Consider the following 23226-nt stretch of genomic DNA (forward strand, 5'->3'; position numbering starts at 1 on the left):
GGCTCCACACATTCATTTGCTCAGTGAACAAAGATGTTCAAAGCTTCACTCTGAGTAAATAGCATCGTGTCAAGGTGATAAAATTTTACCTACTGAAACCTGATAGAGAAAGCTAAGCACTTCTTCAGGGTCGCTCTGCGTCACTCCACTGCTGGCCCTGCCTGGCACATGACAGAAGTGACATGTGACAGAAGCTCAGTGAACAGGAACACGAGTGTCTCCATCAATCTAAAGACTATAAGGGAAGGGCTGGCGACGTGGTAAAGTGTTTGCCAGGCATGTGGCCAACCCGATCTCCAGCATCCCATATGGTCCCCTGAGCCCCACCAGGAACAATTCCTAAGTGCAGATCAAGGAGTAAGCCATGAACATTGCCACATGTGACCCAAAGGACAATCAATCAATCAATCAATAAAGACTCGGGGGAAATAAGCCCACAGCATTTAGTAAATCAGAAAGGTAACAAAACTCTGAAATGATCAGATAAGAAAATACACAGGTACACATTAAGATTAAAAAAAAGAAAAATAAACTTAAAAGACATTTTATTAAAAGAATAGCTCTAATAATGCATAGTTCTATGTACAGCTCTGTTCAATAAATAATGCAATATGAAGAAAATTTGAAAATTGGGCTACAGAGATAGTACAGCAGGGAGGGCACTTGCCTTGCACACAGCTTGACCAGGGTACAATCCTCAGTATCCCATATGGTCCCCAAGGACCACCAGAGTAATTCCTGAGAGCAGAGCCAGGAGTAAGCCCTGAGCATTGTAGAGTAAGACCCAAAAACAAAAAGAAAGAAAAAGAATAAAGAGAGAAAAGGGAAGGAAGGAGGAAGGAAGGAAGGAAGGAAGGAAGGAAGGAAGGAAGGAAGGAAGGAAGGAAGGAAGGAAGGAAGGAAGGAAGGAAGGAAGATCTCCATTAAAGATGCAACCCCCAGAGGCTGGAGAGAAAGTACAGCAAGGAAAGTGCTTGCCTAGCAGACAGCCAACCTAGTTTGAATCCCTGCCATTGCACATGGCCCCCTCTCAAGTATCTTCAAGAGCAAGCCCTGAGCACCACAGGATATAGCCCCAAAACAAGCAAGCAAAAACCTAACTCAGGGCTGGAGAGACAGTACAGCAGGTAAGGCACTTGGCTTGCACATAGCCAACCTGAGTTCAAACCTCAGCACACCATAAGGCCCCCTGAGTTTCACCAGAAGTGACCCCTGAGCACAGAGCCACCAGTAAGCACTGAGCAGAGCCAGGTGTACCCCTCCCCTGGAAAAAGTTACCCCGGGGATAGGGGAAAAAACCCTGTGTGATAGGGCACTCCCTGGGTTAAATATCTGGCACTTATGTGCCCACCCCAGCCAGCACCACCAAGGTCTATAACCCTGATGGTCCCTGAGCGCCACCAGGTACAGATTCCCACCCACCCCCCAATAGAGAAAAGAGCGACCCATCTTCCCAGGAACACCCAGGCTCCTATTTAGAATTTCCAGGCCAGCAGACTCCATGTTTGTTTCCTCTGCTCTCGACCCTTCAACCCTCTCCGGAAGGGGGTGGTCCAAGTGCAGGTGACCCCTCTTCCGTGGACACCCAGGGCCAGTCGGGAGCTGGGGCAGGGAGGGGCAGCGGCTCACCTGGTTGGCACAACTGAAGCCCAGCCCCAGCTCGGCCAGGACCTTCAGCACGCCGGGGCAGCTGTTGCACTTGACAGCATAAAAGGGCCGCACGCGTGGCAGGCACTTGAGAAAGCCGAAGTGCTTCCTCACTACGGCTCCCAGGTCAGCCACGAAGAAGGCAGCAACTTCACCCTGCACGACAAGAGGGGTGGACGTGAGACCCACCGCGCTTGCCCCTGTCCTCCCAGTATGCCCAAGCCCAGCCCTGGCCATGAGACTGTCAGATTCTGCAGAGCGGGGAAGAGAGGTGACTCTGGTGAAGTGCTCAGGGCTCTGGGAGGAAGCTGGAGTGCCAGCTGCAGACTGGACTGTTTCTCCCCTCCCAGCCTTCGTTCCCACCATGCCCTCCCTGTGGAATCCCCTTCCCCGACCTGCGTCTGGCAAGGTTGGGGCTCAGATGCTGCCTTTCCTAAGCCCAAAAGGCAACCCTGCCTGGCTTGCTACCATTGCACTCTGCCTGTGCTCTGCAAAATCTCAGAACTGGGAGACCCAGCAGCCTTCTCCAGAAAACAGCAAGCTCCTTAAAGGCAGAAGCTCTGGCCACTCCCTGGCACACGGGGCTGCTCCTGGAAAACTTGAGGGAGTCCCCACCATCCCTGACATGCATGCTGTGGTCATCACAGGTCAGCGGCCAGCAGGTGTGAGGGAAGAAAGTTTACTAGGACTGTTTTCCTTTCTTAAAAAATTTAGGGGCTGGAGCGATAGCACAGCGGGTAGGGTGTTTGCCTTGCACGCGGCCAACCCGGGTTCGATTCCCAGCATCCCATGTGGTCCCCTGAGCACTGCCAGGAGTGGTTCCTGAGTACAGAGCCAGGAGTAACCCCTGTGCATCTCCAAGTGTGACCCAAAAAGAAAAAAAAAAAAAGGAAAATTTATTTGGGGGCTAAAGAGATAGTACAACAGGTAATGCGTTTGCCTTGCATGCAGCTGACCCGGGTTCAATCCCAGGCCGCCCATGTTTCCCTGAGTACCCCAGAAGTGATTCCTGAGTGCAGAGCCAAGAGTAACCCCTGTGCATTGCTGGGTGTGTCCCCCAAACAAACCAAAACAAAACAAGTTTATTTTATTTTGCCATATCCAGCTGTGCTCAGGGTTTACTCCTGGCTCAGCGATCACTCCTGGTGGGTTGGGGAGACCATAATGTGTTCCAGGGATCTAACCGGTGTTGGCCATGTTTAAGGCAAGTGCTCTATCCACTACTATCTCTCTGGCCCCTCAGTTTCCCTTTTATGCAACACTTCTTTGATGCCATCCATTTGGTATCTGACATCATGCTCAGGGTCAGAGATGACTGGGCAGGGCTCAGAGCCTTGGATGAAAACAAACCCTGCAAACAAGCACATGCCAGTTCATTTAACAAATGGGAGTTTCAGGGCTGGAGCGATAGCACAGCGGGTAGGGCATTTGCCTTGCACGCGGTCGACCCGGGTTCAATTCCCAGAATCTCATATGGTCCCCTGAGCACCGCCAGGAGTAATTCCTGAATACAGAGCCAGGAGTAACCCCTGTGCATTGCCGGGTGTGACCCAAAAAGAAAAAAAAATAAATAAAAATAATGGGAGTTTCTAGCACAGGTAGTAAGGAGACCCCAAAGAAAGAAGATACACAATTTACCTGAGGCAATCAGGAAAAGGTGATAGTGACTGATCCCAAGGAATGAGGAGAAATAGAGATGGAGAGAGAGAAGGAGAGGAGGAAGCTGGAGAGAGGGGGGTAGAGAAGAGGCTCAAGGAGGTGCCCTCCACAGAGCTAGCAGCCTGGGCAAAGGCCCGAGGGGCATGCCTAGCATCAGGGGAACATCACTACCACAATTCTGCTCAGAGCAGGAAGCCAGGAGCGGTGCTTTGACTCCATCCCAGAATCAGCCCTGGGGGCCTGCCCAAGAATTTTGACCTCGGGGACTAAGCGATAGTACGGTAGGCTGTGTTTGCCTGGACTGCAGCTAACGGTGGTTAGATCCCCAGTATCCCATATGATTCTGTGCCAGGTCAGGAGTAATTCATGTGTGCAGAGCCTGGAGTAAGCCCTGAGCACCACCAGGTATGACTATGTGGGGGGCTGTACCAGTCAAAAGGGGTAGGATGGGGCAAGAAGGGTAGCTTGAGGGGTGGGGAGGGCAGAGCTGGGTGAGGTTCTGGAAGGCCACTTCAGAGGCCTTGGGGGGGGGACCAAAAATAAAAGAGAGAGAGAGAGAGAGAGACAGAGAGAGAGAGAGAGAAACCTTCCAGGTTTGCCTTCCACCAATGCAGCACAGTGCTTGGTGATGAAGATGGGGGGTGGGGGGTGTCGGAAATGCAAGGGCAAAGGAGCCTGTTTCCTGCCACAAGCATGGGCTAGATCCAAGTTAAGTAAACTAGTAGGAGAAGGAAGGCCCCGGGGCCGCTGTCAGAGACGCAGCGGGCTCCCCGGGCGCGCGGCCCCTTCCCGCTCCCAGCCCCTCACCGTGGTGGCCTGTGAGGCCGCCAGAGTGAGCTCCTCCAGCAGGTCTCCGGTGCTGAAGCCCTCCTCCACCATCACAAAGTCCGATTCACTCAGGTAGCCTGCCATGCCGAGCAGGGAGGGCCGGTGGGCGGGATGGAGCCGCCGCCGTCGCCGCCGTCGCCGCCGCTGCCGCCTCCTTAGAAGTATGCAACACACTGCGGGGGGAAGGAGGAGGCGCTGCGGGGCACGGCTGGCTGCGCCGGGAGCCGGGATTCTGCACCCGACCCGTGCTTTGCAGGCCCAGGTGTCGGGGCCGCGCCCAGCCTCACCCCCCACCCCGCCCCATCCGTAAAACGGATGTAAGTTCTGAAGTTCGTGCTGGGGCGCAGAGGGCTGAGGACCGGGATTGGATTGGGGGTGGGGGGTGGCGCGGAGAGAGAGAATGAGAAGGGGTGGGGGGAGCAGGGAAGCGTGGAACCTCGGCGATCAAGTTTTCCGAGTGCTCCCCCCAATCTTGACCACGCCCACCCAAAGTGGCAGCTCGCGGGCTGGGGTCTGAGTCCGCGCCCCGCTGCGTGACCTTGGGCACGCCCCGCGCGCTCTCGGAGCCTCACTTCCACCGTTTGTCAAGGCGGACCGGGCTGGTCCTGCCGGGCTAGGATTCTAAGCGTGCACGGGGCTGACCTCAGGGTGCGAAGGGGGCGCAGGTTCCCGGGCGAGAACCCAAGGCTGAGGTTCGGTCCTGGAGCCCCCTTCCGAGTGCAGAGTCGAGATCCCGCCCCACGCACCCCCTTACCAAGCCCCGTCCTCCTCCACGGGGGCCAGAGCCAGGGGCGCTGCTAGGGGGGGTCGCCGGTGACCTCGAAACTTGTGCAACACCCCAAGGAGGAGTGGCAGTTGCGGAGCCGAGGCCCCTGCTAAAAGGAGGCAAGAAGAGGCGGGTGGGGAGGAGGCGGCGGGAGGTCAGCAGTGGGCTCCGGGGCGCCCGCTCCCCTCACCCCGCCCGAGTCGCACCGCACACTCGCCTTAAAACGCATTTACACGGCTTCGGCCCATAGGTCTCCCCAGCGAGTGAATCGGATCCTCGGCACCTCCGCTCCCTCGCTCCCCCCGGGCTCGGGCCCCGCGGCCTGCGCCCCGCCCGCCTAGCAGCCACCGACCCCCCACGGCCCGCCTTCCACCCCGGCCCGCTTATATAAGCCCCATCCTGGCCCCGCCCCGACGCCCAGGCCCCGCCTCCGCCGCGCCCCCGTCGTCCTGGCAACCGGGCGCGGCTCTCCCATTGGTCGATTCCGACATAAAGCTTTCAGCAGGGCGTGCGGGCTCCGCAAACCAGAGCCTCAGCGCTTCGGGCGGGTCTTTACCCAGCGCTGAGAAAATCGGACTTGCTGGGGCCCCGCAGAGCGTTTCTGAGGTGGGACTCTCAGATCCTGCCTCTTAGAGAGCGATCAGGAAGCCAGGAGAGTTTCTATTTGCTCCGGGAAGACTTTTCAGTGATCCCTGAACTCCGTGGAACCCTTCTCTCGTTTCACGCATCCCTGGAAGCCCAGGTCAAATGTCACGCTCTTGTATTGTTTTTGTAACAAAATTCTTTTTCTTAAATTGCCTCTTCCAGCATCTTCTCTGATTCCTTCAGCTCAAAACCTAGCTGAAATGCCTTCAGAAAGCTTTCTTGTGGTTTCCCGCTCGGGGCAATGCCTCCTGTCATCCTACCTTCCGAATCAGGCCAATTCCTGCTTGTCTCTAAAGTGAAATGTATCTCTTTAACTTCTATAATTTACAAGTCCCTCCTTGTCAGTTCAGTGCAGTGTCACCTTTTCAATTAAGGTCCCCGTGACAATCTGAGCTAGAAGAAGCGTTGGAACTCCCAGCACTTGCGAACCGTGGAACGCCTCACTTTTTCACTCTCACGTTGGGACACTCCACTGTCCCAGCACTCATCCGGTTACCCACAGAATGAGTTTCCCATTGTGGCTTTACACATATTGTTTAGCTGTATTTCCCGACTAGGCTGGGAATGTTCAAGGGCAGGAATGAAGGGCTTGGCTCCCCCAGATTGCCCAGCACCTACAAACAAAATGCTGAAGATTCAATACCTGTATTTTTTAAAGAGAATTCCAAAGTTCATCTGAAGAGTAATTGTACAAGAGCATCAAGATAATCTTTTTTTTTCTTTTTGGGTCACACCTGGCCATCACAGGGGTTACTCCTGGCTCATGCACTCAGGAATTACTCCTGGCGGTGCTCAGGGGACCATATGGGATGCTGGGAATCGAACTCCGATTGGCTGCGTGCAAGGCAAATTCCCTACCCGCTGTGCTATCACTCCAGCTCCAAGAACATCAAGATAACCTTGAAAAATGAGAATGTCCTCTACCAGATATCAAGACACTTTGTAAAGTTATAGTCTTAAAACTTCAAGGTGCTGGTGCAGAAAGAGAAAAGATGAAAGCAGTCTAGATCACCCCTTTCATAATTAGAAGTTTGCTCCCCTCTGTGAAACCTTTCAAATCTATAATGTCAAAAGGCTCTAGGACAAACTCGCGTGCATGTTCTCTGACAGACTAGGCTTCTGGAAAGTCAGACGCACTCCAGCTCAGCTCATGCTGGTATGACAATGGTCATGGAATCTTCAAGAGCTAATTTCTATCTCCACCCAACCTGGCCATCTGAGTACTAGTTGTCCTTGGCTGAGTCATCCTGTTGGAGTCAGTGTCATTTATGCCGGTTTGATATTGTCCTGTAAATGGAGAGGTTCTGACTGAACTGTTTCTCTGGGTCCTTCTTCCTTTGTCTTCTATGCATAAAAACAAATGAGAGATAAACAGATAGAGAGGGAGAGAGAGAGAGAGAGATAAAGAGAAATAGACTTTCATTAAGCTGGACAGATAGTAGAGTAGTAAGGTACTTGCCTTGCACACAGCTGACCTGGGTTTGATTTCCCACACCACGTATGATCTCCCCTGAGTACTGCCAGGAATTTTCTCTGAATGCAGAGCCAGAAGTAAGCCCTGATCACAGTTAGGTGTAGCCCAATAACAAAAAGAAAGAGAGAAAGGGAGAAAGAAAAAAAAGGAAGGAAGGAGAAAGAGAGATAGAGAAAGAAAAAAATAAAGGAAAGAGAGAGAAAGAATACTATAGGGATAAAGCACTTGCCTTGCTCATCTGTATTTGATCTCCATCATCCCATAAGTTCCCCTGAGCACTGCCAGGAGTTATTCCTGAGTGCAGAGCCAGAAGTAACTGTGAACATTGCTGAAAATGGCCCTAAAACAAAATAAATAAATATGAAAGAAAGAAAGAAAGAAAGAAAGAAAGAAAGAAAGAAAGAAAGAAAGAAAGAAAGAAAGAAAGAAAGAAAGAAAGAAAGAAAGAAGCTTTCAGAGGCCTTCAGTTTATGGAAAGCGGCATTTGCAGGCTTATGCTTTAAGTGATTAGTAAACATTTGTACCAACATATGAATGAGCAACTGAATAAACACCTATTATAGGTAATAGACAGGAGTAGCATGGCAGAAGCATTGAAGAAAAAGATGACTGGTAAGTATATGGGAGTCATTGGGCTGGAGCGATAGCACAGCGGGTAGGGCGTTTGCCTTGCACGCGACCGACCCGGGTTCTATTCCCAGCATCCCATATGGTCCCCTGAGCACCGCCAGGGATAATTCCTGAGTGCAGAGCCAGGAGTAACCCCTGTGCAGAGCCAGGTGTGACCCAAAAAGCAAAATATATATATATATATATGGGAGTCATTTGACTCTACTTATTTTTTAAAATCATTCTGTAAGCTGGGTATATCTGGAAACAATAGTCTAGCTCTGTTTCCCTAACATTTTTTATTACCTAGTATATAAAAGGTACATCTAATATGCTTATTGAATGAATCAATAAAAGAGAAAATGAACCAGAATTCAGTCTGTTTATTTGTAATCTGTCAAAGGTTAATAGAGAAAAAAAAACAACCTGTATCTGGGTACAGATAGATCATGGACTTATCTTTATCCCTACTGGGTATGTGACATCACTGTATCTCCATGACAACCCCATGTCATAGGGGTATACTGTTCCCATTTCACTGATCAGGAATTGGGGGCTCAGAGAAGTTCAGTAACTTGTCCAGGATTACACAGCAAGTAGGGGTGGAGCCCAGATTTATGTCCATCTATCCAATCCCTTAAATTTTATTCTTAACATCTAACAGGGGGTGAGCATCCTGGCCCCAGCTAAACAATTGCTCAGTTATCCTGCTGGCAATCAGCCCAGCTGGGGACTTCTTTCATATTGGCCTTTTGTGCCACTGCTATCCAGGGACTGATGCTGGGCAGAGCCTGCAGGGGTAAAAGCCTAACAGGGCCCAGAGGAATAGCACAGGGGCTTAGCACTCCGCTTTGCAAGCTTAGGGTCATTAGTTCAAATCCCCGGTGTCCCATGTGCACCAAGTACGATCCCTGCAGTTCTGCTGTTTGAACTTGACATCTCTCCATCTGCACTCCCAACTCCGAGAATGACTCCCAGCTATTCCTCAGTCAGGTGTGCATAAGCTCCACAGAAAGGGGCGTTCTCCCTGGAAAGCAGCACAGCTAGAAGGTTGTATGAGTGCCAAACCCAGGAAATGCTGTAAGCACACGTGTAGCACTAGGGCAAGGCCCAGCATGCACCATAGCCATAGCTTGTGAACCTCAGTGGAGAGTGTGACCTGCAGCAAGCACATGTGCAAACACTACAGCTGAAGGACGCAACCCTCAGGGAGCACTGTGGCCCAGTGCGTAATCAGTAACCTGAGGCACCATGACAGTCTGCACACAGCCACGCAGCATCGCCAGGTGTGTGTGCAACCCCACTCACCATAACTACCATAACAACTCTGACAAGGGGAAGGGAGAGTAAATAAAAAACAAAATATAAGTTTTCTTCCTCTCTTCCTCCTCCCCCTCCTGCCCTCCTTCTTCTCCTTATCCTTGTTCTTCTTTATTTTGGGGCTACACCTGGCAGTGCTCAGGACTTACTCCTGCCTCTGAACTCAGGGATCACTTCTAGAAGTATTCAGGGACTGTATATGGTGCCATGGATCAAACTCTGGTTGGCCGTGTACAAGGCAAATAGCTTACTTGCTTTACTATCCCTCTAGTCCTAGTTTATCTTTTTCTGCCTCTGAAAACTCGTGATTTAAAGAATTAACTTGTATTTCCTGAGCAATTATATAGCCAGGATAAAAGGGATACATTCAGTGCATCCCTTGGCTCCAAGTTACTTTGTAAATGTATTTATTTTCTTTAATTAAAAGAAAAAAATTAAGGGGCTGGAGTGATAGCACAGCGGGTAGGGCATTTGCCTTGCATGTGGCTGACCCGGGTTCAATTCCCAGCATCCCATATGGTCCCCTGAGCACCGTGTCTCCCCCCCTTCCCTCTCTTGGTCAATGATATAAAAGGAATTGCAGACTGTTTCCTCCAGAGGTATGTAGAGGTTCTAGCTTCCAGTACTCAGCATTTCGACCTTATTTACTTATTTAGAAATAAGATCTTTACACAGGTAAGAAGTTAAAACAAGGTCCTCAAACTGGTAGCCTTGTTCAGAAGGGAAATTGGGGTATCAAAGTACAGCGCATTTCTTGCAGTGGCCACCCCCAGTATGATCCCGGGCACCACACGATGCCTGGAGCATCACTGCATGCAGCCCTGCAGACCACTGAACACGAGGCAGGGTGACTGGGCCATCTCCTGCACCCGCAGGGCCCCATAGCATCACGTCCTTGGGCCCTTGCACTGAGCCACCTGCCTGCTTCACCAAGAGTCACTGGAAGGGGTCTCAAGACCCAAACTAATTGACAAAAAGGGGAGTTTTGTAAATAACTTGAATCAGAGAAATTTGGCCACAGACTTTCAGAGGAAAGATGACATAAAACCACATGGGTAGAGACACTCTTGTGATCAGAGTGAGACTTCTGCAAGCAAAGACCCGTGGATTGCTGTCAAACCTGGAAAGTGAGACGAGGCTCAGAAGGTTCTCCCTGGAGCCATGAGAGTGAGAGAGAGAGGAAGAGAGAGGAGAGAAAGACAGGGAGGGAGAGAGGAGAGAAAGACAGGGAGGGAGAGAGGAGAGAGAGAGGGAAGAGAGAGAGAGGGGAGAGAGAGAAGAGAGAGAGAGGGGAGAGAGACAAGAGAGAGAGAGTGCAAGAGACTATTGACCCTGAATTCAGCTTCTGCTAGAACTGTGAGTTAATACAGAAGCGCTGGGAAAGGAACACAGGTGGGGTGACCCTGAGTCCAGCTTCTTCTGTATAGAACTGTGAGATAACACAGAAGTGCTGAAAAAGGAACACAGGGTGGGGTGGGGAGATGGCTATTTAAAGAGAGCTTTCCTCTTACCTGAAATCTGCAGATTTGGTAGTCAAACATTGAACAATCAGTAGAGGGATGGTACTAACCAATCAGAAAGGACATGAACCATGAACAGTTTTTTCTGATAATCCTTGTGTGTAGTGGCTAAATATTAGCCTCAAGGACAGGCCTGGCGCTCCAGCAGCCATTTTGGGGCCATGAGGTTGGAAGCCAGGAGTTGAGGATGGCAGAGTTGAGAGAGGAGGTACACAGTCCTCAAGACTGTGCAACAGACAGTTTAGATTCCCAGGGAGACGTCCAGTGTTCTGCCACTACACAGGAGAGTAGACTCCAATTTGTTTACGGCTCCATTATTTTGCCTTTTAAATTTTCCTTAGTTCCAGACCTAAATTTAAATGCTATCCAATCTCATGAAGTGGAGGTAAACCTCAACGAATGATGGCTAGGAAAATATTTTGCAAACTCTCCAGCCTATACCTGTACTATATCTCTGCCCCTGTGTTAAAGTCTGTGTTCTTTAATTTTTTTGGGGGGGTCACACCCAGCGATGCACAGGGGTCACTCCTGGCTCTGCACTCAGGAATTACCCCTGGTGGTGCTCAGGGGACCATATGGGATGCTGGGAATTGAACCCGGGTTGGCCGTGTGCAAGGCAAACGCCCTACCCGCTGTGCTATTGCTCCAGCCCCCTACAAACTTTCTTCTAAGGAAATACTTTTTGATGACTTTTAGTGAATTATTCATAACAAGAAATACAAAATAAATTATTAAGGGCCTGCTATGGTGCAGGCTTGGGTGGTGGTTGGGAACATTGGAAATAATGGTGGTGGGAAGGTATAAGGGTGGTGGGGTTGGTGTTGGAATATTGAATGTAATGAATCATCATGAACAACTTAAAAAAAATAAAGTAGTAGGTGTTAGTGCTAGTACCCGGACCCAAGGTGCATGAGGCCAGAAATGTCAGGGACAGGACTTGAGTGGGGTCAAGATAAGCAGTCCTGGGGCTGGAGCAAAGGCACAATAGGTAGGGTGTTTGCCTTGCACGTGGCTGACCCGGGTTTGATTCCCAGTATCCCATATGGTCCCCTGAGCATGGCCAGGAGTAATTCCTGAGTGCAGAGCCAGGAGTAACCCCTGTGCATCTCCAGGTGTGACCCAAAAAGCAAAAAAAAAAAAAAAGCAATCTCCTAGGGGGTTCAGGGACCTGAGCCCAGGAGCACCCTGCAGGGGTCAAGGACTCAGGAAGCTGGTGGCTGTGATGGGAAGGGGAGGGCAGCGGAGTCCAGCCCGCTCCTCAGGGGTCTGTCCTTCGTCTTTGACAGTCCTGCAGCACAGGCAATCATTAGCCCCACCTTACAGATCAGAAAGTGGGTTCACACCTCAGCCTAAGGCCACACAACTGTGAGTAACAGAGCCGGGACTTGGCTCTGGTCTGCCTGACCTCAGGCCTGTGAGAAGGACCCCAGGAACGAGGCACGCAATCAGAACAAAGACTGAAGGGACCAGGCTGGGAGCAACGAGCTGGAGTCCAGAGGGAGAGAAGAGCCGGGTGGTCAGAGCCAGGCGCCAGCTGGCAGAGGTCAGCCCACACCCCTCTGCAGACGTCAGAGGGTCCAGGACCTGACCTCAGAAACTGACTGTAGGGGCCGGAGCGATAGCACAGCGGGTAGGGAATTTGCCTTGCATGCGGCTGACATGGGTTCAATCCCCGGCATCCCATATTGTCCCCCAAGCACTGCCAGGAGTAATTCCTGAGTGCAAAAGCCAGGAGTAACCCCTGAGCATCGCTATGTGTGACCCATAAAGCGAAAAAAAAAAGAAAGAAATTGACTGTAGTGACTGTAGTCTTTGGCATGTTAGACCCAAGCTGTCTTGAAGTAAAGATGGAAATGAAGGCCCCTGAGGATCACCCAGTGGTGAGCGCCTGCCTTTCGAGTGTGAGCCTGTGAGTTCAATCCAGCATGGCCCCACCGGCCCTAGAGAGCTCGTAGCTCTGGCACATAGGACTTCTAGGGCCACAACCAAGGGTGTGTGACATCTCCCACCCCCAGTCACCACAGAAATGACGAAGAGAGGGACACAGATGTTGTTTTGGTTTGGGCCACACTGAAGTGTCCAGGAACTGCTCTCAGCTCCATGCTCACAGGCCCGTGCGGTGTTAGGGATGAAACCCAGGGCTCCAGCATGAGAAGTCTGCGCTCCAGTTCTCGGAGTCATCTCTCTGCCTGCCCCCTCAAAATATTATTTTTGTGTGTGTGTGAGGGTGGAACCAGAGCAATAGTACAACAGGTAGGGCATTTATCTTCCACATGGCTGACCTGGGTTCGATCCCCGGCATCCCACATGGTCCCCTGAGCACCCTAGGAGTGATTCCTGAGGGCAGAGCCAGGAATAAACTCTGATCATTGCCAGGTGTGGCTTAAAAACAAAAACAAATCAAAAAATTTTAATTATTTTTTTAAAAGGATAGAGGGGGGCTGGAGCAATAGCACAGCGGGTAGGGCATTTGCCTTCCATGCGGCCAACCTGGGTTTGATTCCCAGCATCTCATATGGTCCCTTGAGCACCACCAGCAGTAATTTCTGAGTGCAGAGCCAGGAGTACCTACCCCCTGTGCATCACCGGGTGTGACCCAAAAAGCCAAAAAAACCCAAAAGGATAGAAGGGCCAGAGAGATAGCTTAATGACTCAAATGTATGCTTTATATGCAGAAGGTCCAGGCTCAATATCACTGGACAGTCCCTCAAGCACAGTCAGAAGTGGCCCCAAAATACAGAAGCAGGAGTAGCCTCTTAGTATTGCTACATGTGGCCCCGCATAAAAGGATACAAACTAGAAATAGGGTTCACCATTTATTGAGTGTGTACTATATTCCAGGCACTATTTTATGTACTTACCAATAATAATAGTACTATCTTATAACTTGTATGTAAAAAAATTTTTTAATGTAGGAGCACCGCTATTTATTCAGCCATTGATTAAGCTGATTGACTTGGTCATGAACTCCACATTACTTTTTTTTTTTTTTTAAAGACAATGCCTGGCTGTTTTCACCGGGGCCCCTTGGAGGAGGGTAGGTTGAGGGGTTGAGTTTCCCTCCCCACCCCCAGCATACCCCCAGCAGCTGAGGAACTTCGAAACCCAACTACAGCCATGCTCAGGGCCCCTCTCCACACATTTGGACGAGCCTCAAACCCGAAGGAACTGGCAGGGGAAACCAGGTGTGAAGGACCTGGGGCTGAGATCTCCAAGCCTGCTCGGATCAGGACTGGGCAAGAGGCACATTTTCCAGTAGCTAGGCAGTCACACCCAGAAACTGTCCCCGGTGCTGTTTAATCCCATCAACGGTCAACGTCCAGAGACTATAAAACCAAGCTCCTGGAAGATATCTTATAGCCTAGTTCTCCCTCTCGGAGAACCTGGCAAGCTACCTAGTTTCCTGCTCGCATGGGAGAACCTGGCAAGCTCCCCGTGGTGTACTCATATAACAAAACCAGTAACAATGATGGGTCTCATTCCCCTGACCCTGAAAGAGCCTTCAATGCGGCACCTTTGGGAAGGATGAGTAAAGAGAGGCTTCTAAAATCTCAGGTCTAGGATGATGGAGATGTTAGTAAGACCGCTCAAGAAAATTGACGGTCAATGGGATGATGATGAATATGATGATGAATCACCATGAGATACAGTTACAAAGCTTTCATGTTCGAGATTCAGCCATATAATGATTGAACACCCATTCCTCCACCAGTGCACACTTTCCACCACCAGTGTCCCCAATATATATCCCCCCACCCCACCATCCCCGTCCTCACCCTGCCTCCATGGCTGGCAATTTCCCCAATACTCTCTCTCTCTCTCTCTCTCTCTCTCTCTCTCTCTCTCTCTCTCTCTCTCCCTCTCTCTCTCTCTCCTTTTGGACATTATGTTTTGCTCAAATTTTTCCACCACCACTCAAGCCTGCCTGCCAGGGCAGATGCTAGATTATTTATTGTCCATTGCTCATTTTGAATATCATGGGTGCTGTGACCTCGCTTCTTGGAATCCTTAATTGTAAGTGGTTGGGTTCCAAAGACATTTCTGTAGGGCAATAATCCATTTTTGGATTCAATTGGGCATCTCTGAACCAGGGCTGCTGGTGCGCTAAGAATGTCCCCGAAGGCACATTGTGGGGATGACAGCCAGGCTGATGAGCAGGTTGGGAGCCAGGGAGGGACAGCCTGGTGCCTCTGCCACCATGCGGCATGGAGATTTAGTCCTGGAACCCGCATACCTGGGCCTTGCTTGTGGAAGCTCTTGGTCTCTGGGATTCCATCTGGGGTAGGCAAGGAGACTGCATCTCCGTCTGGGGTGCCCCAGTGAAATTGGCTCGGCATGGGGCCCGGAGAGATCTCCGGCTCTGAGGTGTCTTCCAGGACTCGTTGCTGTGTCTCTGGACCAGGGATGTTGGTGCACTAAGATGGTGCCCAGAGGTACATTGTGGGGGTGACAGTCAGCTGACAAGCAGGCAGGGAGCTGGGAAGGGACAGCTGGACTCAAACTCAGGAATGAGCACCAGTGGGGAACTTGAAATGGTGTGGCCCAGGGTCATCTTGGAGCAGACCATGGGTCCTTTGGCACTTCCCAGATTCTAGTTATTAGGTCAGTGACTATACCCTCTGACACGGGGACCAGGCAAGCCAGAGGCCCAGTCTGTGCCTTAGCACCCACCAAGGGCCTGGTACCAGGCCGCAAATAGCGCCCATGTTGGCTGAGTTTAGGGATATTGTCAGAACCTTCACTGGCTGGCCAGATGCTCGGCTGTGGAACATGGTGGTAGCGTGGATTTCTCCATGTTTATTTTCACTCTCTCAGGGTGAGGACAAATGTGGAAAAAATACTAATAGTGTGTGACAATTAAAGAATCCACACACTTCCGCTCAAGTCAGACCTGAGTCATGGCTGACAAATGTGATGCAAAAACAAGCAGGAAAAAAAAAGGATTCAGCTGAAAATTCTCACTTTCTTCATTGCCACTGGGAGTGCGATGGAAAAAAAGACTTTCTTTCTTTCTTTTTTTTTTTTAAGTATTGCTCTGTAGGGCTGGAGCAATAGCACAGTGGTAGGGCGTTTGCCTTTCACGAGGCCGACCCGTGTTTGATTCCTCCGCCCCTCTCAAAGAGCCCGACAAGCTACCGAGAGTATTGCGCCCGCATGGCAGAGCCTGGCAAGCTACCCTCGGCATATTGGATATGCGAAAAACAGTAACAGTAAGTCTCACAATGAGAAATGTTACTGGTGCCCGTTCGAACAAATCGATGAGCAACGGGATGACAATGACAGTGACAGTGATTGCTCTGTAGTTTATTTGTAACAGTATGTCAGAAAAAGTAAGTTAAATGGTGGTGGAAAGGTATAATGGTGGTGGGATTGGTGTTCAAATATGAAACGTAATAAATTATTGTGAACAACATTATAAAAATAAAATTTAAGAAAAGAAGAAAAGTAAGTTATTAACAATAATAAATAACTGGAGTGAGAAAAACTGTCATAAAGTGACACAGAAGGATAACAAGTTTGCGGGTCCACATTGGCCTGCTAGGTTCATGGCCCCTTTACAAACTTGGCCCTTTGAGGTGGCTGTGGCATGATAGCTGTGAACCAATCAAGACCCAGCTAGACATGCCAACAGTCAAATTTACTCTTAAAGCTACATGTAGGTGGCATAGGTGTAACAACCCAGAGAATCTCTGAGAAGAACAGGAGGAACATTTGATAGCAGAGCTCTTATCTGTTCTCCAAAGGTTCTCAAAAAGGGGCTGGAGAGATAGAACAGTGGCTGACGTACTTGCCTCAGATGTGGTCTACCCGATTTGATTTGATCCCTGACTTGACATATAGTCCCCAAACACTGTCAGGAATGACCCCTGAGCACCACTGGGTGTGTCCCCCAAACAAACCCAAAGTAGTTTCTTATTCATTAGTTAGAGAAGAGGGAACAAGATCCTGCTGTTCCCACAAGCTGCTAACCCATACACTAATTTTGGGCCAGGAAGATGACACAAAAGTCTGGAGGACTCCCGGGTTTGATCCCATGGGGTCTCACTCACCACCTCCGGGAGGGTCCCTCTCTAATAAAATCCCAATGATTGGCCACCACCTGACCTTCCAGCTTTCTGAGTCAGTAGTCCCGGGTGGCCCTGGAGAAATGACATTTCTGACAAGTTCCAGTGCTGCTGCTGATTCAGGACCCAAACTTTGACAACTCCTAGCCCAAACAAACTTGAACCCCCAAAGACAAGAGGTTGATGCTATGTTTCCTGGGGGAGAAAAAAGTATCAAGGACTGGAGAGATAGTACAGGGGTTAATGTGTTTGCCTTGCATGCAGCCAATCTTGATTTGAATACCAACTCCACATATGGTCCCAGAGCACTGCCAGGAGTGATCCCCGAGCACAGCCAAGTGTGGCCAAAAGGGAAAAAAAAAGAAACTGTCATGCTCTCAGCCCCAGCCCTTCTCTGGCAGGAAGTCTGGAAGGAGCCAAAGTAGCCCAGGCTGAGTGATTGCATTATCTCCAGCCAATAAAGGATACATTCCAAGGGTACATATGTTTTACAGTCTCCAGGACAGCTTCTGGGAACTTTACTGTGTTCATCTGTAAAATGGACATAATAAGGATCTAGTTCTTGGGTTGGTATAAGAAATTTAGGATCACATTGAAACTCTGACACATAATTAGCCGATGCACTTTTTTTGGTTTATTTTTGGGGTCACACCCAACAATGCTCAGGGGTTACTTGTGGCTCTGCACTCAGGAATCATTCCTGGTGATGCTTGGGGGACCATATGAGGTGCCAGGGATTGGACTCGGGCAAATGCCCTCTCCACTGTACTATCACTCTGGCCCCAGCCAATGTATTTTTTTTTAATTTTTTTTTTAATTTATTTATTTTTAATTAGAGAATCACCGTGAGGGTACAGTTACAGATTTATACACTTTTGTGCTTATACTTCCCTCATACAAAGTTTGGGAACCCATCCCTTCACCAGTGCCCATTCTCCACCACCCGTAAACCCAGTGTCCCTCCCACCCTCCCCAATCCCATCTCCCCCCCACCCCACCCTGCCACTGTGGCAAGGCATTCCCTTCTGTTTTCTCTCTCTAATTAGCTGTTGTGGTTTGCAATAAAGGTGTTGAAGCCAATGTATTTTTAATAGTAGCTTTAAGTGATAGTATCCTGAGCCAAGGTGCAAAGTGACAGAGGAGAAAATTTAGAATGTCAGCAGTACGCCAAAAAGCAATTTCTGAGCACAGAGCCAGGAGTAAGCCATGAGCACCACTGGGTGTTGCAAACAAAAAGAATGTCAGGGGCTAGAGCAACAGTACAATGGGTAGGGTGTTTGCCTTGCATGTGGCTGACCTGGGTTCGATCCCCAGCATCCCATATGGTCCCCCAAACAACACCAGGAATAATTCTTGAGTGCAGAGCATTGCCGAGTATGACTCAAAAAGCCCCCCCCCCCAAAAAAGGGGGAATATCAGAGAGATACTGCCAGAGTAAAATCAGTAAACTGGTCCCCTAGGGAGTTTTGGGCACTGAGCTGCAGCACACACTGCAGGGCTCAGGGGCTCAGGGAGTAGGTGGCTGATGTGCCAGGGGGTAGACAGAGGAACTCTGTTCCATTCCTTGTGGGAATTCGCAGGGGCAGAGGCCCGTGTGCTGAGCACTGGCTCGTGCCAGCCTGACCTGGGCTGTGCTCTTTCTGAATTGCAGGAGTCATTCTGTTCCGGCGAGTCATTTGCTCACTCCAAGGAAGCATGAATCCAGGCCGCCATGTCCTTGCCTGTCCTTGCCTCCCCCACTGCTGACGGAGATTGGGGACACACAGGATCCCAGTGCAACCAGCCAACTGTCGGCCAGGAGGATGTACTGGGATCCCACTCCAGAGGGAGCCAGAGAGCACGTTCCTGTCTCTCACAGACCTGGACGCTTCTGGTAAGCTCCCGTAGAGAACCCCAAAGCAGAGGCCCCCCAAGAACAGGGTCAGCTGAGGTTGAAAGCAGCGTCTGCCGCTGCATTCCATCATTACCGAGCTGTCCCAGACTCCACATGTCGTGGGATCACTCTGGACATGAGGACTGGGAGACAAGATTCACTGGGAATCATCTTTGACCTGCAAGGTCACAAATCCAAGCAACACACACACACACAGAGTCACCCTCATCTCTAGTCTGGACACCTGCAATAATGCTTTTAATACTCTCCCCACCAATATCCTCCTGCCAATGCAGTCCCCACACTGCTGCCGGAGCATTCGTATGAAAATGCAAATAATGTCAAAATACAAATTAAGCCCAACCAGGAGACAACTTCCTATTGCTCTTGGGATCAAGTCCCAGGCCCCGAGCGAAGCCTGTGAGGGTTTCATTAGGAAGCTCTCCACAGCGCGATCTCCTCCGGGGCAGAGCTGTTACTGGGATCTGCGTCACTTTGTGGGGCCGGATTTGTTATTTATCTTCTACTCTTCTAGACGTTTGGCTGAGATGCTCCTGTTACAAAGAACAGATAACTAAGTGGAAACAAATGGAACTCTATCTACACTCCGGTGCCCGGGATTCCAGGCCCGAGGCACGCATGTCCAGGAGAACTTGGCGAAGATGGCCACTATCCCAGCTCCTTGCCCTCCTTGCCCTTGCCCTCTCCGCGTTGCCCTTCTGCAACGCGGAGAGGCTTAGCCTAATTCCCTTCCCAGAAACCTGGGCTGGCCTTGGTTACTTGCTACTTGTGACAGCGGAACACAGCAGGGGCTATACCACATGACCTCTGAGATGGGGCCAAAAGGAAGTGTTCATCTTCTTCCTTGATCTCTTGGACAGTTCACTCCACCAGTGCTCCCTCTTAAGACACCCCCTCTCAGAGCCCAATCACTATGCTGCTTTCTTGCTTGTTTTCTTTTTTTGTTTTTGGGCCACACCTGGCAATTTCAGGGCTGACTCCAACCCTGTGCTCAGCATCATTCCTGGGGGGTGCCCAAGGGACCATATGGGATGCCAGGAATCAAACCCAGGTCAGTCACCTGCAAGGCAACCACCCTCCCCATTGTACTATCTGCCCAGCTAACTATGCTATGAGAAGCCAACCACGGGTAGGCTGGATCTCAGCCCAGGTACTAGCTGTGTGAGAAAGTGGCCCACATCTGGGTCCACCCCCAGGTATTAGGGGTCTTCCCTGTGAGAGGTCCAGACACCGTGCATTAGAGATATGTTATCATATAACTAGGTACCTCAAAATGCAACAGCTTTTTTTTAAAAAATGTAGCAGTCTGGGGCCTGAGCAATAGTACAGTGGGTAGGGCATTCACCTTGCACGCAACTGACCTAGGCTCGATTCCCAGCCTCCCATACTTTCCCCCAAGCACCACCAGGAGTAATTCCTGAGTGCAGAGCCAGGAATAACCCCTGACCATCACTGGGTGTGACCCAAAAAGAAAAAAAAAAAGAAGGCAGCTTGAAACAACAAACGTTTCTTGTCTCATGGAGTTTCTGGCAGTCAGAAAGGCAAGAGAGGCCTGGGTCGGGGTGGTTAAAGTCCATCTCGCATGAAGTTGTACTCAAGCTGGTGGCCAGGGCTCCTAAGCCTTTGCTGTGCCTTTGATGAAGTCCTCGGACCCTCACCAGGTGGGTTTCTCTCCTGAAGCCTCCCCGAGACGTGGCAGCTGCCTTCCTACAGAGCAAGTGACCCAGGCTGGAGGCTGAAGCCACACTATCTTTCGTAACCTGGATTCAGACGTGACCTACTCTCATTTCGGTCATACTCCGTTGCCACACAAGCCAACCCAGACAGTCACAAAGTGGGAATAACAGGGCTGTGCAGGACAGGGGGCGGGAGCCATCGTGGAAAGTAAATGTCACAAGTTGAGCCCAGCCAGCCCTGCTACTTCCCAGTAAATTCCACGGAATCCGGGTGCCTGATCCAGTGGAGGGTGTTGGATGTGACAGGGAAACGGTTACCGGAGCAGGGAGGGGTGTCTGGTTCTCCCTGCCACCAGAGGGCGCCTGAACTCTCCGCACCAGCAGCGCCGTTTGGACCCCCTCGCTTGCGTTCCAGGTGCTGAAACAGAATGAGCAATGCAGAGAGAAGGGCAACAAGGATTTGAGGAGGTGGCGGATGGGCAAGATGAGGAAGAAAGAGGGGCTGTGCCCCCCATCCGCAGGCCCTGGGGAGGGGGGCTGCAGATGACAGATGTGAGGGGCAACAGGCCAGCTGGGGTCAGAAGTAGGAGGAGAAAGGTGAGCTGAAACCTATTTGGCACAGAGCATGACATCAATGTGGCCTGTTGGGGGTCCCTATCGCCATTTAGCCCCCAAACAGAGAGAGAGAGAGAGAGAGAGAGAGAGAGAGAGAGAGAGAGAGAGAGAGAGAAGAGAGGAAGAGAGGGGGGAGAGAGGGGGGAGGGAGACAGACAAAGAGAGAGAGAGAGAGAGAGAGAGAGAGAGAGAGAGAGAGAGAGAGAGAGAGAGAGAGAGACTGTAGCTTAGTAGGTGTGATGGCAGAGAGAACAGTAACACAACATCTGCAAAGTAAAGGAATTAACCCCAAGGCAGGGCCTGCAGGGGTCACCCGCACCAGAAGGCTGGAACGAGAGTTCATCCCCCTCCCCCACCTCCCTCCCCCCCCCACCCCATTTTCCAGTAGCTAGGCAGTCACACCCAGAGACTGCCTCTGGCACCATGTAATCCCACCAGCGGCCAACATCCAGAGACAATAAAACCAAGCTCCCGGAATGGGAACAATGCGACTGTGCGACATCTAATAGCCTAGTTCTCCCTCTTGGAGAACATGACAAGCTACGAGAGTCTATTGCCTGCTCGGGAAGCCTGACAAGCTCCCCGTGGCGTATTCATATCCCATATATAGTAACATATCTCCAAATACATACCTCTCGGAGAGCCCAGCAAGCTACTGAGAGTATCCCGCCCGCACGGCATAGCCTGGCAAGCTACCCATGGTGTATTCAATATGCCAAAAACAGTAACGATAGGTCTCATTCCCCTGACCCTGAAAGAGCCTCCAATCACTGGGAAAGACGAGTAAGGTGAGGCTGCTAAAATCTCAGGGCTGAGTTTTATAGAGACATTACTGGTGCCCATTCGAGTAAATCGACAAACAACAGGATGACAGTGATACAGTGATAGTTATTTTATTATAATTTGTTTTACTTGTTAATGCAGATATTTAAGCATTATCTATAATAATTTGTTTTGTTTTGTTTTGGTGCCACACCCGGCAGTTTTCAGGGCTTACTCACAGCTCTAAGCTCAGGGGTGACTCCTAGAGTGACTTGGGGGACCATATGGGCTGCCAGGGATTAAATCCTGGCAAGGCCCTACCCACTGTACTTACCACCCCATCCTGGTATATATAATATATTTATAAAGTATATATAATATACTTCTAACGTAAAGTAAGTATTCCCTTTTTATTTTATTTATTTATTCATTCATTTATTTTGGCTTTTGGGTCACACCCGGCGATGCACAGGGGTTACTCCTGGCTCATGCACTCAGGAACTACTCCTGGCGGTGGGTGGGAGACCATATGGAATGCTGGGATTCGAATCCAGGTCGGCCGCGTGCAAGGCAAACGCCCTACCAGCTGTGCTATTGCTCCAGCCCCAGTATTCCCTTTTTTAAAACAAAACACATTTTTATACTTTCATAGGCCTATTCAGATTTTTCCTTATTTCTTTCTTAATTCTCCTCTCCTCACTCTAACTAAACTATGCATTTGTAGGATTTATCTATTTCATATTAATTTTGAGATTGATTAGCATAGAACTATTAACCTCATTAATTTTTTTTTCTTTTTGGGTCACACCCAGCGATGCTCAGGGGTTACTCCCGGCTTTGCACTCAGGAATTGCTCCTGGCAGTGCTTGAGGGACCATATGGGATGCCGGGGATTGAACCCGGGTGGGCCACGTGCAAGGCAAACGCCCTACCCGCTGTGCTATCGCTCCGGCCCCTAACCTCATTAATTTTTAACTCACATATTTACAAAAAGAGAAGGATGCAGTTTTGAAATTTTTTTCAACTTACCATTGATTTACAATCTTGTGTGCTTGCAATTGTTCAGATTTAATCATCTATGTGTGTATAGATGTCACCTCCTCCGCTATAAATAAATAACATATTTCTCTCATATTTGGAGTATAAAGAAACATAGTAAGAAAATTGAGAAGTGGCAAAGCCATTGGAATTGGAGGTTTTGTCTATAGCATCAGCTTACATGTAAGGGGGATGGCTAGGAGGGGCCCAGGGGTCACTGGGGAATGAATGCCCAGGAGACACTAGAAGTTAAAATTGATGGAAAGTTTGGAACCAACTTAGAATATCATCAAAGGGGAGAGTCCATTCGGAAGGAAAAGGACAGATGCCAGTTGGTAAAAGCCCTTTTCTTTTTCAGAGCATCCTCCTGACTCTATGCCCAGGTGGAGATGGAGCCCAGTGCCCAAGCTGACGGGCCCACCGGGGCTTTCTGCTTATTTTAAACTCTTCCTTCCCCCCTTCTTCCTCTTCTCCTGTTCATGTTCTTGTCATCACAGGGGAGTAAAGACACCCTACCCGCCCCGTGTGTCACTCTCCCTATAGTCGGGGTACTCCGGCACACCCTGTAGATAGCTGTCTCTGGGGACTGCACGGTTTTTTTTTTACTTTTTGGGTAACACCCGGTGATGCACAGGGGTTACTCCTGGCTCTGCACTCAGGAATTACCCCTGGCCATGCTCAGGGGACCATATGGGATGCTGGGAATCG

General features: G+C 50.1%; 1 protein-coding gene across 2 annotated transcripts in view; it reads right to left on the bottom strand.

The window, feature by feature from the left end:
* The window catches only part of AZIN2 (antizyme inhibitor 2), a 29613-nt gene extending 24357 nt beyond the window's left edge, over nt 1-5256 (bottom strand). The window contains 4 exon segments of one of the 2 annotated variants that reach the window (NM_001293736.1): nt 1630-1803; nt 4114-4307; nt 4889-5009; nt 5118-5256. In NM_001293736.1, the coding sequence (NP_001280665.1) occupies nt 1630-1803; nt 4114-4218 (279 nt within the window). In that variant the 5' untranslated portion in view covers nt 4219-4307; nt 4889-5009; nt 5118-5256. 2 annotated transcript variants of the gene reach the window in all.
* Between the last annotated feature and the right edge of the window lie 17970 nt (nt 5257-23226).

The sequence above is a fragment of the Sorex araneus genome, chromosome 5 (assembly GCF_027595985.1).
Source record: "Sorex araneus isolate mSorAra2 chromosome 5, mSorAra2.pri, whole genome shotgun sequence".
NCBI lineage: Eukaryota > Metazoa > Chordata > Mammalia > Eulipotyphla > Soricidae > Sorex > Sorex araneus.